The 16,637-nt window shown below is 34.4% G+C and overlaps 2 protein-coding genes across 13 annotated transcripts in view; one reads left to right on the top strand and one right to left on the bottom strand.

Moving 5' to 3' along the window:
* The window catches only part of LOC126759943 (monocarboxylate transporter 5), a 272,426-nt gene extending 257,219 nt beyond the window's left edge, over window positions 1-15,207 (top strand). For 10 of the 12 annotated variants that reach the window (XM_050475182.1, XM_050475185.1, XM_050475187.1 and 7 more), the window contains 8 exons: window positions 3,036-3,155; window positions 3,235-3,794; window positions 3,992-4,150; window positions 4,483-4,659; window positions 4,723-4,836; window positions 13,587-13,917; window positions 13,977-14,177; window positions 14,259-15,207. In XM_050475182.1, the coding sequence (XP_050331139.1) occupies window positions 3,036-3,155; window positions 3,235-3,794; window positions 3,992-4,150; window positions 4,483-4,659; window positions 4,723-4,836; window positions 13,587-13,917; window positions 13,977-14,177; window positions 14,259-14,419 (1,823 nt within the window). In that variant the 3' untranslated portion in view covers window positions 14,420-15,207. The remainder of the gene's footprint in view (window positions 1-3,035; window positions 3,156-3,234; window positions 3,795-3,991; window positions 4,151-4,482; window positions 4,660-4,722; window positions 4,837-13,586; window positions 13,918-13,976; window positions 14,178-14,258) is intronic. The other 2 variants (XM_050475192.1, XM_050475193.1) reach the window with 2 other exon arrangements.
* Window positions 8,489-11,456, bottom strand: LOC126759947 (fatty acyl-CoA reductase wat). Its single transcript, XM_050475197.1, has 10 exons — window positions 11,405-11,456; window positions 11,178-11,305; window positions 10,808-11,113; window positions 10,660-10,748; window positions 10,484-10,593; window positions 9,829-10,033; window positions 9,594-9,768; window positions 9,342-9,532; window positions 9,049-9,198; window positions 8,489-8,984 (listed from the first exon to the last, which is right to left on the bottom strand). Exons 1-10 carry the CDS (start codon window positions 11,454-11,456, stop codon window positions 8,879-8,881), a joined length of 1,512 nt encoding a protein of 503 aa, XP_050331154.1. The 3' UTR covers window positions 8,489-8,878.
* Window positions 15,208-16,637: the final 1,430 nt, after the last annotated feature.

The following is a 16,637-nucleotide window of genomic DNA, read 5'->3' as shown; positions in this document are numbered from 1 at the left end:
TACAATAAATACTGGCACACGGATTTAACAAATCATACATTTAAATATACATATTAGGGATGTGACTATATTCTTTTTAAAATAAAAAATAAATTAAAAATAAAAAATAAAAATATTTTCCTATAAAATCAGAATTTAATAGTTTATTTTAACGTTATAAGTAAAAAAATTCGACGAAAATGGAAAAATTATAATTTTTAAAAAATAATAATAATAAATAATAATAATAAATAACTTGCATTAAAAATATAAATTTAATTATTATATTATATACAACTAAAAAACTTGCGAGTTCATTATCGTTATTATTATGAGAACATGGTTGAACAATTTACAGTTTTATTGTTCAAATCTAACCTCCAACACTTTTTAAATTTTAGAAACAATTTTTCATTAATTTCAATTTTTCTTTTTTTTTTAATTTTTTTTTAATATAATTTTTTCATCGTTCAAAAAAAATTGTCAATGCTCCATCTTCAATCCTTCATTATACCATATATGTACGTAAGAATTTTCTCTCACAGACTATCTCCTCTTCAAATATGTGATAATATTGCATATTAGAAATACTAATAATAAGTGATTGATTTAGTCGGGGAAGGTTTCTCATCTCATAAACTGGACTTTGATGAAGAAAAAGTGGTTCGTTTTTATGTGTTTTGCTCGTTTTCCTTCAATGTCTACACAGTAGCGATTATTATTATTATAAACTAGGATTACGAGTTAGCATAGTAGTTTAATAATTTTTTATTATTCCTTCAAACTAAACTACTCTGTTTTGAAACGCATAGCGTTTAGAGAGTACGAATCGAACAAACTACTTTCCTATAAGTAATGTAAACTACTAATTTTCAATTATTAAATAATCCATTGTATTCCAGTTAAATATACCCGAAAGTTCTTGGCACTACGTTTGTTGATGGCATAATAAGTTGTAAATGTCATTCATATCCTTAATTAAAATCGTACTTTTTTAGAAATATACATTAGTGTACTAACGTCCAGATAAATTTGGGATATAAAAAATAAGTGTTTATTAACTTTATTGGATATTACAGTTTACAATTAGTAGACATTCCAGAGGGTCAAATAATTTATAAATGTTTCTAAATCGTAAACTATATGCATATTGAATTTGCTAATCGTCTAAATTAGGAAGCTACTTAACAAGCCAAAATATTATACGTTCGCTCTTCAAATATATCCCTCAACGCAATTATTTGTGCTAATTTTAAACTAAAATAAAAAATTAATATTTAAATACATACAATTCAAGTAGCACTTGCCCACTCATTTCACTGTTCAAGTGGTTTGTTTGCGGTGGGATTTTTAACATAAGTGTTTCGTCACAAAATTTAATTTTTGGCCTAATCTACTGACAACTAAATATTATAATTGATTTGTTTTGAGCTCAAAAGTTGATATTTTATTTGCTTATGTTTTTTTTTTTAATATCGTTAACACTGCCAATTCAAAAGTTCCTGCTTGGAAATGAAACAATTAAAGAAAACCGGCGAAAACTGGTTACAATTCTTCAAGATTGTTTGTTTATTTCATCATCCGTTGTCAAGTACATTCTCAGGTACTGCCGACATTCAATAGGTCAATACGAGTAGGCTATATAAAGAGCATTAATAAATAATTACATTTGAAATAAAATTTTAATTTCTTAATTTTTTATTAAAATTTTTCAATTCCAGATTTTTGGCTAATTAAAAGTTCATTACTTTTTTTAAGTCCTACCAACATTTATTGCATTTTAATGGTTTGACTTTGAACATTAAGCAATTACTTACAACCTTGAGGTTTTTACGGATATTTCTGGCAAACATTTACAAGTTAGAAAATTATTATGCCCATCGATGAAGTACATTCGTTCTAAGGAAATTTCGGGGCTTAAGCCAACTACATATCCTGTGGTGACATTGACCAAGTTATGTTTTTCCGTATAGTAAAATACATTTTTTTGACAAAACTCGTTTTTTTTACTCAACATAGTTCCCTTCAAGTGAGATACAATGATAATAGCGATTCTCCAACTTTTCAATTTATTTTTTTCCGTGCGACTTGTCCTTTGCTTCAAAATAGTTCATTCGACGAAAATTTCCGCTCAGCGAGCATATTTTTGAGGTATGAGAACAGAAAGTAGTCGCTGGGGATCAGATATGAAGAATTACGGGGGATGCAAAGCAACTCGAAGCCCAATTCATGGATTTTTACCATCGTTTTACTCACTTGTGACACTGTGCATTGACTTGGCGACACAGCACTTGCTTTTCCTTCAATTGCAGCCCTTTTTCGGGGATTTCGTGCTGCACACGGTCCAATAACGCTATCTAATATTCATAATTTTTCAGGTCGTCGTGGTTTTTGGTTAAAGTGAGTTCGCGCGGCACCTTCTTTGAACGATATGATGACCCCGTTCGCTTGATATATTTAGAATGATCTCGAAAAAGTCCACCTTACGACCATGCAAAATTATTTTGTAAACTTTTTTGATATTTTCTTCGGTAACAACTTTTTTTGGGCGTCCACTGCGTTCACAGTCAAGTTTACACCAGCGCATTTTGAAAGCTAGGACTAAAGTCAAATCAATTTTCATTTGACCTGTTAGTTTTATCGCGATCCGGAGCTTGTAGAAAAGCTACATTCTTACCCAACTGGTCTCTATTGATTAGCCGTTTAGAAAAAAGTGCTTCAAAGCTTCGGAAGTTACATCCGAAGAAACATGTATCTGCCGACTGCCTTAGTTAATAAAGGCTGATCGCCCCGAGAACAAATTGAACTATTGAACTCCTATGGTATATGCGATAGAATAGTGATAAGCGTGGGTTATAAACATCGATCGATTTTTTCGCTCTATACTATAAAAATTTTGTTGGGAGACATCTTCTTTTGGAGTATTATTCTTATGATGGTATCATCAGCTGATTCTTATAATATTTTTGCACTGGAGTCCTATAGGAAGTCTTTAGCAGCTTTATTATAGAATATAAACTAATATTTCCTCTTTCAAATTCTCTTTTTTCTTACAGCCGATGGCATGACATATTCTTTTGGTCTCTTTTATGATGAGTTCCTCACCTACTTCAATGAAGGTTCAGGCTATACGGCCTGGATCGTGTCCATTATGGTGGGCGTTACTTATGCCTCAGGTGCGTAATGTTATAAAGAACTGTTAAAATTTAGGAAAAAAAATCTTATATTCCCTATATGTGCTTCCTTGATTCACAGGTCCCATCTCGTCATCGTTTGTCAATCGCTACGGCTGTCGAGCGGTCACCATAGCCGGCGCAATATTTGCTGCGGCCTGCATTGTCGCCAGTATCTTCGCGCAGAATGTGCTCACACTCATATTTACAATTGGTATTGGCACAGGCTTCGGACTGGGTCTCATCTATCTGCCAGCCATTGTAAGTGTGACCACATGGTTTGAGGCGCGACGTTCGCTTGCCACCGGCATTGCCGTGTGTGGTTCCGGTTTCGGTACATTCGTATTTGCGCCGCTCACCGAACATCTGATCGGTTCGTTCGGTTGGCGTGGCGCTATGCTCATCATCGGCGGCATTGTGCTGAATTGTATACTATTCGGTGCGCTCTTCCGACCCTTGGAACCGCCAAAACCATCTAAAGCGCAGAAAAGTGATATTATCGACAATAATACAACAAGTGCTGAGCTGAAGCCGTTGAAGTCGGGCACACCGGAGGGTGATCAATATTTACAGTTGCCGCAACGGGCCGACGCGGCTTTGTGTCGCTCGAACAGCGTGGGACACGGCTTCAACAGCAACAATGTAAGTGTGTGAGGAAGTGTGATATTTTACGAAATTCTTAGTTCTCGGTAAATTTAGTGGTTTTAGTTTACTTTTTAAGAAAATTTCTCTGCATATTATTCTAATTGGTTTCTATTCTATTCTCGTCGTTTACGGTGCGCGTGCGCGCGTGTCTCCAACTCACAACAACAACAACATAACCACATATACATACTCAGTTGCGACAGCAGTTGCGTCCCTCGTTGGCGCATTGCCGGATGCTCTCGCTCGACTTGACCATGCTGTTAGCGCAAGTAAAATGTAGTTCGTTCCCAACACTTAACGCTGATTCCCAAACAATCGAAACAGACCTTACTGCACTCCTGTTATATACAAATGTATGTGCCCCACCCAGCACGCTCGCAACTTACAAAATAATACAAATATACATAATCGTACAACCTCTCTTTCTCTCTGCACGCCATCCAAGCACGCTGTGATATCTTTATGAAAACCTCTCCCACAAGTAAAGCTTGCACCCTTAAGGGGGTCTAGTACGCAAATATCTATATATCCAAATGCTAACACTCCCCACCCCCCAAACCCGTGTGATTGTTGTGTTTTCTCTATATCCCCACTTGACGTTTGTTTTTTCCTTTTTGTTTTTGTCATGCGCTTATTGTGGCTTTAAACTAACTATCTTCCTCTCTTCATATATAAATGACACTAGAACAATCAGGCTGTGAGCAATGGCGCCAATGGCAAGATCGCAGCTTCAACAATCGCACAAAGCACGAGCAGCACGGATATGGTGCGTCATCGCAGTCAGCCGCATTTGGATCAGTTAACGCCACCGCATGAGAATTGGGGCAGTGGCACCATGTATCGGCCGGATATCCTGTATCAGGTGGGCACATACACTAAATACTCTTGTATGATATTTTTTACATAATTAATTGGTTGCTTCTAGGGCTCCATCCTCAACATACCGGAGTACACAGCCTCTCGTCAGGATCTTTCCAGCACCGGCATGATGAAGCGTTATGGTTCGGTGCGCCACAGTGTGCGCGGCAGTCAAAATGATGTGAGTAGCAATTCTTTATACGACTTTTATTTAGTTTTTAGTAGCATTTACATAAATAAGTATTTAGACACATAAGTGGAGACTTTTACATTTTTACTCGTTATTCTAAATTTATTAGTTCAATCTGGTAGCCAAAACTTATAAGAATACTCTTGCACGTAATTCCTTAGTAGAAAAGAGAACAGTCCCAGTAATTGTAGTAAGATAAACATGATCACGATTCGCACGTAGATGGGCGTTTCCCACGATAGACCGATGCTGAGCGGAAACATTTCACTAATATAATTTCTTTTCAACTCTTTCTATGTAAATATTTCTAATTTTGAAAAAGTTAATATTATTTTATTATTTTTATTATTTTTATTTTTGATCTTTGACGTTTCCTTACAAATTCCTTGCCAACTTTTAAAAATTTCTTATATCACCCAGTAGAATTTTCAGCAATGAGGTTGTATATTCTCCTAAGAAAAAATGTAATAGTATCTGGTTAATAGTCAACCTTCTTCTTCTGTATTGGCGTAGACAGCGCTTAAGCGGTTATTGCTGAGTTTACAACAACGTGCCAGTTTGGCGCCAATCGGATATTCCAATTATAGCCATGTCCTTCTCTACATGGTCTTTCCAACGGAGTGGAGATCTTCCCCTTCCTTTGCTTCCCCCGGTGGGTACTGCGTCGAATAGTTTCAGAGCTGGAGTGTTTTCATCCTTTCGGACAATATGACCTAGTCAGCGTAGCCGCAGTAATCCGCAAATAGTCTCAGAGCTGGAATGTTTTCATCCATTCGGACGACATGACTTAGCCAACCGTATATCTCGTACAGCTAATCGCTCCATCGGCTGCGGTATTCACCGTTGCCAACGCGCAAAGGACCATAAGTCTTTCGCAGAACTTTTCTATCGAAAACTCGTCACGGCGACTCATCGGTTGCTGTCACCGTCCATGCCTCTGCACCATATAGCAGGACGGGGATGATGAGTGACTTGTAGAGTTTGGTTTTTGTTCGTCGGGAGAGGACTTTACTTCTCAATTGCCCACTTAGTCCGAAGTAGCACCTGTTGGCAAGACATATTCTACGTTGGATTTCGAGGCTGACGTTGTTGTTGGTGTTGATGCTGGTTCCAATATCGACGACATTATCTACGACTTCGAAGTTATGACTGTCAACAGTGACGTGAGTTCTAAGTCGCGAGTGCGACGACTGTTTGTTTGATAGCTGTTTGTTTGATATCAGATATTTCGTCTTGCTATCGTTCACTACCAGACCCATTTGCTTCGATTCCTTATCCATTGTCGAGGCCAATGGTATCAATATCATCGCCGTAAACTCTTATAGAAGATTGTAACTTCTTTACTAAGATCTGCAGCTCGAATTATTTTCTCCTGGAGTAGATTAAAGAAGTCGGCCGATAAGAAGTCGCCTTAACTGAAACCTCGTTTAGTATCGAACGGCTCGGAGAGGTCTTGCCCCATCCTCACAAAGCTTTTGGTATTGCTCAACGTCAGTTTACACAGCCGCATTAGTTTTTCGGAGATACCAAATTCAGATATAGCGGCCTAAAAGCAGCTTCTTTTCGAGCTATCAAAAGCTGATTTGAAATCAACGAAGAGGGAGTGTTTCTCTTTTTTCACTGGTTTCTTCCAAAATTTGGCGCATGGTGAATATCTGGTCAGTTGTTGATTTTCCAGGCCTAAAGCCATACTGATAAGGTCCAATCAGCTTGATGACGGTGGGCTTTGATCTTTTACACAATACGCTCGATACAACTACGCGATGTTGAGAAGGCTTATCCCACGGTAGTTGACGTAGATTGTGGGGTCTATGTTTTTGTGGATTAGGCAGAGCACACTTTCGTCGGACCATATTCTCCAAAGAAGCTGATGCATGTTCCTTATCAGTTCATCGCCGCATTATTTGAATAGCATCTATCGGCCCCTCCGCTTTGTTGTTCTTCTGACGGGTAATATTTATTCGCACTTTTTCATGATCCGGCAATGGAACATCTGCTCCATCGTCATCGATTGGGGAATCGGATTCGCCTTCTCCTGGCGTTATGCTTTCATTGCCATTCAACAGGCTGGAGAAGTGTTCCCTCCATAATTTCAGTATGCTTTGGGCATGAGTCACAAGATCGCCTCCATCGAGTCAAGTATATCCCTAAATCACAGATGAATCATATTCCAAGATAGGTAATTGTGGAGATTAAACCTTCCATTGATCCCAAAAATTTTTTTTACCTCCATTTCATATTAAGTTTGGATTAAGGAAACTTTTTTTAAAGCATCAGATTTCCTCTAATTTAAGTTAATTTATTATTTATTTCTAAGAAAATTTGCGTTAAAATTGCAAGAACTTTCCGCTTATCTCTCGCATTGTGGAACAAAAATCTGTCAACAAACCATGAGTTTTCATTCACAACGATACGGACCTGATTGCGTCGGTTAAGAAATATTGTTAGAAATGTATGTCTTCCAAAATATCTAATAATGAAGCAGTTCTTCACACTTCCACTTACATTTTCTCTTCCCTTTTCTTCTACCAACTCTCCATTATATATGAATATTTGAGAGGAAAAATTATATTTGCCTTTAACGAGTAATAATGGGTGTTCTTCTATACTTCATTATAAATATATTTATCAAAAAAGGATACTAGGAACTTCTTAAAACTCGTAAAAACCCCATTTTCACCTAGAAGAAAATGTTCTGTGTCCCTATGGATACAAATATCAACACTAACAGCAAGCTGGATTCATATTCCAAAAGTAGGTAGTAGACTTAAATTTGCCGTTAGTTAAATTAATCTCTTCACAGTTGGCGAAATTAAAACACTATTCCCACCATAGTTTGTATGAAAAGCCAAACTTTCATTATTTTTGAAATATTGTCCAATAATGAAGACACGTTGTTCTATCCTGAACCGCTCATTTTTACTAAGCCTAAACTATCAGCTGTCGATTTTATTTAAATCGTTACGTAAATTTTGAATTAGCCTTTATTTATGTTTCGGGTGGCAACTTGTTACTTTTGTTTGTCTATATGTTTATTAAAGGTTTTCGTATTCGTATTTCGTATCAAAAATTATTAAATATTTTGTGAGAAAAAAATACCTGGAAATTATAAATTAAACTCAAAAAATTTAGTTGTTCGTCAATATTTATTTTGTCGCCTTCAAAGTAAGCCCTCACCAGATGTAATACACTTATGCCAACGATTTTTCCAGTCCAGTTCCAGCTCCAGTTTTTTTGTTTGAAATATCATTTACATGGAGAATTTAATTACATTTTTCTGGTACTTTTTTGTTCCAACATATGTTAGATACCATTATTGATCCTCAAAGATAGCGATCACACTTCGATTTCTAAGGACAATCCTTTGTGAATTCCGAAAACTCTTTTAGATGGATATGATGTACAGAAAAACGTCTTGAACCCATCAAAAATTCGCTTATTTCCATTCTCACCAGTGCATTTACAAGCTCCTTTATCCCAAATATTTAGTTTTTTTTATATCTTTAAAAGTATCCCAAAAATTAATGTGCATAATTTTTTATATAAATATTTAATATTTTTCGACCAGTTTGTTTTTTAATTTTTACTAACTACAAGCAGTGCTATAAAATTAATTTCTCATAAGTCACTTAGAAAACAACAATTTACTCATTATTACAAAAGTTTTATAATTATAAATTTAAGACTTTATTTTACAAAATTTAATCTTTCAATAATAAAGTGATTTTCTATAAAACAAATCAATAAAGAGATGCAAACCCCCAAAAAAATATAAAATTTAGTCTTCATAGAGTAAAAATGGTCCCAAACGTCGTATATAAGTTTATGTATTATAAGTGACCTGGTCTACGAAAAGGGAGCTAACGTGCGAAAACTAGTTTTCAGGGTAAAGCTGTTAAAAATAATCGTCAGTTTCTCGTTATCTCATTAATTGTTCTCCTTTTTTTTGACACCTAAGCCCCCTTTCCGTAGACAAGGTCACATATATAATTCCCAAAAGTATATAGATACTAAGTAAGCTGATGTCAAATAATTATTGTGCTGTAGGTCCTTCAATATAATTGAGCAAAAAGCCATAGAGCCAACGCAAAATATAGTAGACTATAATTGCACGTAGAATATTGTAGACCCAACGCTTGCTGGAAGGTTGGAAAACATCATTAAGTCCTATAAAAAAAATACAAGCTATAATTAACGACTTACATTCTCAATCTCTTCTGCGCAATCGGAATGGTATTTGGATTCTCATTGAGCAAATTTTCACGAATTGAAAAAATCATAGTAGTACAAATGTCAAGGAGTCCTTCGTCGGTTTTGGCACGCGTGATATCGGGCAAAAGATCGAATTCGGTGCTGCAAGTGAAGTTTGACAATAGGAACAATATAAATTTAGAAAGAACAACACCAAAAATATAGAATATTAAGGCATTATATAGTCCAATTTTTTTGAGAGATCCGATCTGCCCTTTCAACCTTACACATTCGAGCAGACTTACCCTTTTGTTGCCTCCGTCATCTCTTCTATATGTGTCATGCCCGGACTATCGTAGGTGTTAAAGAGAAATGGTTTCATAACCTCCAAAGAGATATAGGCCTTACGTACAATACCCATAAGTACCGGTTTGCGTCCAGTAAGCATGATTAGACCGTCCGCCAGCAAAGCAGGCAGTATTTGCTTGGTGAATACCTAGATGTAGAGCATCCAAAAAATATATGATCATACATGAATACGCATACCCTTTTCATACCAAAAATTTGTAGACAAAACGACTATCCGTGTAATGACAAGTGGGCAACATGAAATTCTTTTCAAACGCCGCCTGATACCACAGTCCACCCTCCATAACCTGACACATCTGAAAGAAGGTGTGACTTGACAGTTTCGATGATGAGGACATATAAACGGGCGCTTCAGCAATTGCTCTGTAAAATATGGTTTAGATTTTATTTCATATTTTCTTAAATTTTTTTAATATTTCTTACTTTTTCTGCGCATATTCATTGCCGGCGCGTGCGGCATAGTACAGCATTGTTTTGATACCGATATCTTGTGGTGTGATGTCAAAGCGTGTTGAAAACGACAAGAAGACTGTTTTAAGTATGCCAGCGCCGACGAGTACGAAGAGACCCATAGCACCCATCAAGGTCGGTGGATAACCGGGTATGGGATCGGAGAGAGCATGAAGCACTATTATTTTTGTAAAAAAAAATAATTATTGTAATTTTTTTTGTTTTCTATTGAGAGGATTTTATGGAAGTAAAATCGATTATTTAGATTAGTGAACATATATACCATTGATAAAAATTAGGATTTTTCTGACACCATTTTTATAAAAAAATTAATTTATGTTTATCGGGTTGCTTTATTGAAAATAATCGATTACATGAATGAAATTTTAGCAATCCGTTCCTTTTAAACAGATAATTACTATCGATCTAACTATAAATTTCAATTTAGTAAGAAATATGAAATAAAAACCTCTTATTTAATTAGTCGATTTTTTGAACCAACATATATAAATACCGATGTTATTACCAATCGATAAATACTAAATACCGATGTTATTATTAATCGATTAATCGATAAACACTAAGCTTACGCACATACTCTTCACTTATTTTAAAGTCAATACCTCACCTATAGACGGTCTATATATAGCAACCGGCAAACGTTCACGAAAATCGTTGACCACACTCTCGGCGAGATTCTTCGTGAAAGTGTAAGTGTTCGGGAAGCCAACTGTTAGCCTAGAATGAAATGCATTAATAAAACAAAAAGTTTTCATAAAATTTAACAAACTCGTGAAAACCTACTTCTTTGTTAAATAGTCCAAAGTATCTCGCTTGCTATCATCCTGCAATAGTTTCAGGCACATGCGCCAATCTAATGGTGAATCGTAAAGCTGAAAATGTAAAAATTACACACACTCTTCTTGCGTACAACCTTTAACCCACCACATACCTTCGGTTCGACGAGCTTCAAGTACGGATTACTGTAAAACGTTGAGACGTGCATGAACATTTTCAAGTTCTGCAGCTTCTCAGCGAACAGCAGCGCCTCATAGGTGGCGCCCACATTTAGCTTCAAAGCAACGGGTAACGGTTCATCAAAGCGCACAGTCGCTGCGCAATGAAACACGACCGAAACATTTGCCATTAGAGCAATATGCTCTGACGAGATACCCAAATTCGGTAATGCTGCATCGCCTGGTATCGGTATGAGCCGTTCGAACATATGTGGCTTCGTGGCGTGTAATACTTTGAAGATCTATGAAAGTGGAGTGGAGAATATTCAAACTTTATTTGGGTATTCGTATTGTTGATGCGCAAACCTTCGCCTGCTTTAGCTTCTCCAAACGTTGCTCCACACTCAGATTTTTCTTGGTACGCAGTAGTATATAGACTTTTCGCACATCACAGGAGCGCAATAGTTTCTCAATCAAAGATTTGCCAACGGCGCCTAGTTTATTTTATTTTAATTATTTTTCGAAATGAGAAAAATATATTTATTTATAGAATTTTGGGCTGAGTTTATATTGTACCGTGCTTTTTCACTTACCCGAACCGCCAGTCACAAATATCTCCGTATTCGCGTAGAATTCGTGTATCATTTTGAAATATTGTATTATCTCTCCACTTTTTCGAAATCTTGTCTGAAATTCCAAAAACGCTTACTTACTATGCTTCTGTGGCAACTTGAAGCACTTTTCGGTGTCCTTATTCAATTTATTTTGTATTTTTCTTTTCCCTGCTGCTTACTACCACGCACTTGGAGATCTCTTCCAGTACTATCCCTCAAGTTTCGAATAAAATAATTGCCCAACCCCGAATCAAACGTACAATGAACGTTTCGAAATGTTTGCATTTTGTATTTTACATTAATTCTGATAAAATTGTATTTGCTTTTGTTTTTTTGAAAGTACGAAGGTTCACGTTCAATTGTAATATTCAACTTCGTTGTTCTTTATTTAGGTATAATTCCAATAGCATGCATATAAATTATTTATTTCCGTTTTTATTTTAGTCTAGGCGAATTAAAAATTGACTTTTCGTTTTTATATACATATGTATAGTACATTCTTCTTTAGCTAAATAATTTGGGCATAAATTAGTAACGAAAATCCTGCACATACAATGTTTGTCTTTAAATTGCATAATAAATATGTCACATGCGCCTATTTGGTTTAATTGAGTAAGGGGTGCATATGTAAAACATATTTTGTCGTATGTGAATGAACTAATTTATGTATTTAATTATGTTACTTACATATGTATATCATGCAAATTATGTATAGAAAAAACTTAAAAATTTGTTCATAAGCTTAATTTTTGAAACATAGCTTTAAAATTTTTACTTGTTTTCATATAATGCAATAAAAGTTTAGTAAAACTAATTTTTGAAAGTCTCCAAAAAAGTGTATAGATTTTCAAAGTCTACAAATCACTTAATTCCAAAAATTTGAATGTAGATTTGCAATATAAAATATTTTCAAAGCATTCCGCAGTTTCAAAAAAAGATCTTTTCGAATACGTTCTTCATTAGTGTTTTTAAGTTTAAACCGAATAGCGCTCCATTTTATTTTATACGTACTTTTATATGTATAAGTAACGAATACACCACACATTTGGTTCCCTTTAAATTGCATAATAAATATGCCAGGTGCGTCAATTTGGTTTAATTGGGAAAGGGGTGCATATGTAAACTTATTTTATTATACGTGAATGAACTATGTAATTTATGTATGTATTTAGGTTACTTACATATGTACATATGTACATACATTATGTAAATTTTAAAAATATCAAAACAAATACATTTATACGAATTAAGTATTTTGAAGCTTTTTGAATTTTTGAAAGAACGAAAATTTTAACAAGTCATCTTATAATGCCATAAAAGTTGTTTTTGAAAGTCTCCAAAACAGTGTAGAGATTTTGAAAGTCTACAAATCACTTAATTATTGAAATTTTAGTGTAAATTTTCAATATAAAATGCTCCCTAGAAAGATTTGAAAGTCTCTAATTTGTAGAGTGTTGTTTTTAGTTCGGAATTGAAATTTAGCAGCGATAACTAAAAGTATGAAAAATATGAAAAATTCCAAACCAGCTAGCTATGTACATATAATAATAAGTGGTATCTTTAACATTTTTTATAAACGTTGCCATTATTCGAATGAAGGGAAATTATTTGTGAAAATTGATTTTACAATTCAAATTATGGTAATTAAGTTGACCATATTCTAAAAGTGTTGTATACGGACACAAAAAATTAAACCCGTTTCAGACAAGAAATCTTAGCTGAAATCTTAAATAGTTATAAGTCCATAAATGTGTATGGTATTGAAAATGCTTTTGAAAACATATTTTACAGTAATATTTTTCAAGTAATGAAGTTTTACAAAAGTCTCCAAAAGCATAAAACTTCGTAAACACCAAGTTTTAGTAGCTGAACATAAGCATGGTACTATTTAATAGCTACTTACCAAAATCCCTAAGTCTCCAAAAGTGGAGAGTTTTTAAAAACGTCATAAGAACATTAAATTAATTTATATACATATATGTATTATTTTACAATAACCTTATTGTCAATAATATATTTGTACTTCCTTAAAGTACCTTTAGATGCATCAATTACATTAATATCTACAATATCTATTTATGTATATAAACACTACTTGATTTTGACACTTATCTTTATATTAATACGAAATTTCCGATATTTTCCACAATCTTGTTTACAGGTAAGAATAAAATGTTGCGGCTGCATCAGCTGCTCCCAAGAGACCCACGACACTTTCGTCGAAATGATGAATTTCTCGTTGCTAAAAGATGCCGTCTTCATGGTATTTGCACTGTCGAACTTCTTCACCAGCATCGGCTTCAATGTGCCCTACATTTACATAGTCGCTCAGGCCAAAACGCTCGACATCAGCAGTGCACAGTCCAGTTACCTGATTGCCACAATCGGTGTGGCCAACACCGTGGGCCGCATAGTGCTCGGCTACTTGGCGGACAAGCCATGGGTCAATCGTTTGTGGGTGTACAATGCCTGTCTGACGGTGTGCGGCATCTGTAAGTGCACAAAAAGAAATTATTAATTGAATTGTACATTAACATATATTAATTTGCAGGCACTGCGCTATCACCGCTCTGCAGCGGCTTTTATACGCTCGCTGCTTATTGTGCCGCTTTCGGTTTCACCATCGGCGCCTACGTGGGCCTAACCTCCGTCATATTGGTCGATTTGCTCGGTTTGGAGAAGCTGACCAACGCTTTCGGTTTGCTGCTGCTCTTCCAGGGCATTGCTTCATTCATTGGGCCACCAATTGGCGGTATGTAATATTTGTAATATTTTGTTGGATTTTTACTTGAGTTTATGTTTCTTTATTAATTTATTTGGTTCTGTGTTTCAGGCTGGATGTATGACATCACCAATTCATACGGACCCGCCTTCCTCATGGCCGGCATCACAATCGCCATCAGCGGCCTCATGCTCTTCGTCATTCCACCGCTGCAAAGGCACCTCGAGTCCAAGGCTAAGCAGAAACAGCAGATTACCGTTACGCGCAGTTAATGTGGTCCTTAGCCCCTGAGACCTGAGACCTAGCCAGGCGCAAGTTCTCTCTGCCTGCTTCAACAAGTTGGCTGCGATTTTTTGTATGTTTTTCATTTGCTTAGCCGACTTTTTAGACTTGTTTATAAGTTAGTATATATCTATATATATGTAAATATGCAAACAGTTGTAATTTACTATATAGCAATGTATATATGTGCACTCATACAAACACATACATATGTAGTTATGTTTGTGCAGGAAGTGACCTTTGCGGCGCAACACAAAAATAGGGAAACAATTCTGCCTTTAATATTTATGTAATATGTAGTACATATAGTATGTAATCTGTAATATATATGTATGCCTGCATAACTGTAAATTTTATAAATTACATATAAGCAACAAGATACACACACATACATACATATGTACCTATTATGATCTTCAAATTTACTCTGTCGTTGAAAGTGCAATGAATTTAGTCATATTTTACTATTGTTGTTGTTGTAAGCTTATAAGCAAAACTGTCATACAAACATATGAATCTTACAAAAACATATGTAAGCGCAGCACCTGAAGAATTTAATATTTCTAAGTGTTAAAATACTATTTTAATTGAAATCTTGTCGAAAATAATAATTTTCTTTAAAAAAATTAAAAAAAAAATATAACAAAAATATTCAACAGAACTATAGTATAAACGCTCAGGTTTACATATCAAATGCTCAAACTGAATGTATAAGAATTATAAACGGTATTCATAAATTGTTATCAAATATAATAAGCTTACATATCTAATATTAAAATCAAGTGCTCAACATTAAAAAAAACAGTTTCAATTAAAAAAATTATAAATATAAAACACATAATGAAAAATAATTAATAAATTTAAAAATTAAAAAAAAAATTAATAGAACTTAAAAAAAATTAAATTTATACTATTAATTTTTTTTTAATTTTTTAAATTTAATAATTTTTTTTTTTATTTTTTTAGTTTATTAATTATTATTTTTATTATTTTTTTTTTATTATACGTAATTCTATTATTTTTTTATAAAAGTTTGTTTAAAATTATGTATATAATTTTTTTTTAATTAATTTAAAAATATAAGTTATACCAAAATTAAGTGGCAATACTATAAACACAACTTAATTATGTTCATATTCTATAAAATAGAAACAATTTTTATTAAATAAATAGATAATTAGAAAAATATATAACAAAAATATTACACTGTTTAACTTAACGGTTATGAAAAGGTAAGTAAAAAAATATAATATATATTTTTCTTACGTCACAAAGCCATTTTCGCAAATCACTAGCCTATTCGGTTAGTTATGGCGCTGATATAAAATGTATTTTATTTAAAAAAAATTAATAAAAAAAAATAAAAAAGTAATAATAATAATTTTATAAAAAAATTAATTATGTTTTATAAAATATGCATACACAAGCAAATTTGTGCAAAAATCCATTCACCAGTCACCAAAAATGCATTTAAATAACTCACATCCAATTGCATGCACAAATCGCATCTGGTCACCCCAGCGGCCAAAAAATTATTTTCGCTGAATTTCATTTTGGTCGATTTCCACCAGGCGCGCAAAGTGGCGCAGTAAGTGGCTGCTGCAAAAATTTTAACTGCTACTGTAGCATACCCAAAAGGCGCAAGCCGAACTGCGCTGCCGACTTCCGCAAGTGCGACTGCAAGAACCGGAAGTTAGCAATAATTGCTTATAACTTCGTTAATTTTGCACCGATTGCGTGCGTTGAAGCAGCAAATGAAAGAGCAAGCATGCAGCTAGCGGATCAGTGCGACAGCAATATTAAGAAAGCCAAACTGAAAGTAATATTTAAAAGCAAACTCGGCAGTGACACTTTCAAAGTAAAATTCACAATTTGACAACTTAAACGTTATATGAAGACACCTTTCAATGATATTTCTCAAAAAGAACACAAGCAAGTGCTCTGCGCTGAAAATCAGACATACAAAGTTATTATTTAAAGAAATACTTTAAAATAAAGCAAATTATTATGATATTTTTAAAATATAATTTGCCAGAACCACATATGAGATGAAAGCAAGCAACCACCGGTAAACGCTGCTCGCTTGTTCAAGCTTTTATTTGCGGGTCAAATTATGAAAATCGATCGAGTTTTGCATGAACTATGCAAGTATGTTTGAAATGTGTAAAATGCAAGGTGACACTGCTATACCGACCTGCTGACAGGATG

The sequence above is a fragment of the Bactrocera neohumeralis genome, chromosome 5 (assembly GCF_024586455.1).
Source record: "Bactrocera neohumeralis isolate Rockhampton chromosome 5, APGP_CSIRO_Bneo_wtdbg2-racon-allhic-juicebox.fasta_v2, whole genome shotgun sequence".
Taxonomy (NCBI): Eukaryota; Metazoa; Arthropoda; class Insecta; order Diptera; family Tephritidae; genus Bactrocera; species Bactrocera neohumeralis.
The sequence above is the reverse complement of the archived record's forward strand: the minus strand, read 5'-3'. Positions and strand labels throughout refer to the sequence as shown.

Excerpts from the sequence above, each read along its gene's own strand:
- LOC126759947 (XM_050475197.1), bottom strand. The coding sequence starts at position 11,456 with ATGATACACGAATTCTACGCGAATACGGAGATATTTGTGACTGGCGGT. Across the intron at positions 11,306-11,404 it reads ATTTGTGACTGGCGGTTCGG|GCGCCGTTGGCAAATCTTTG; the intron begins GTAAGTGAAAAA and ends AAAATAAACTAG. Across the intron at positions 10,594-10,659 it reads TTGGACTATTTAACAAAGAA|GCTAACAGTTGGCTTCCCGA; the intron begins GTAGGTTTTCAC and ends ATTTCATTCTAG.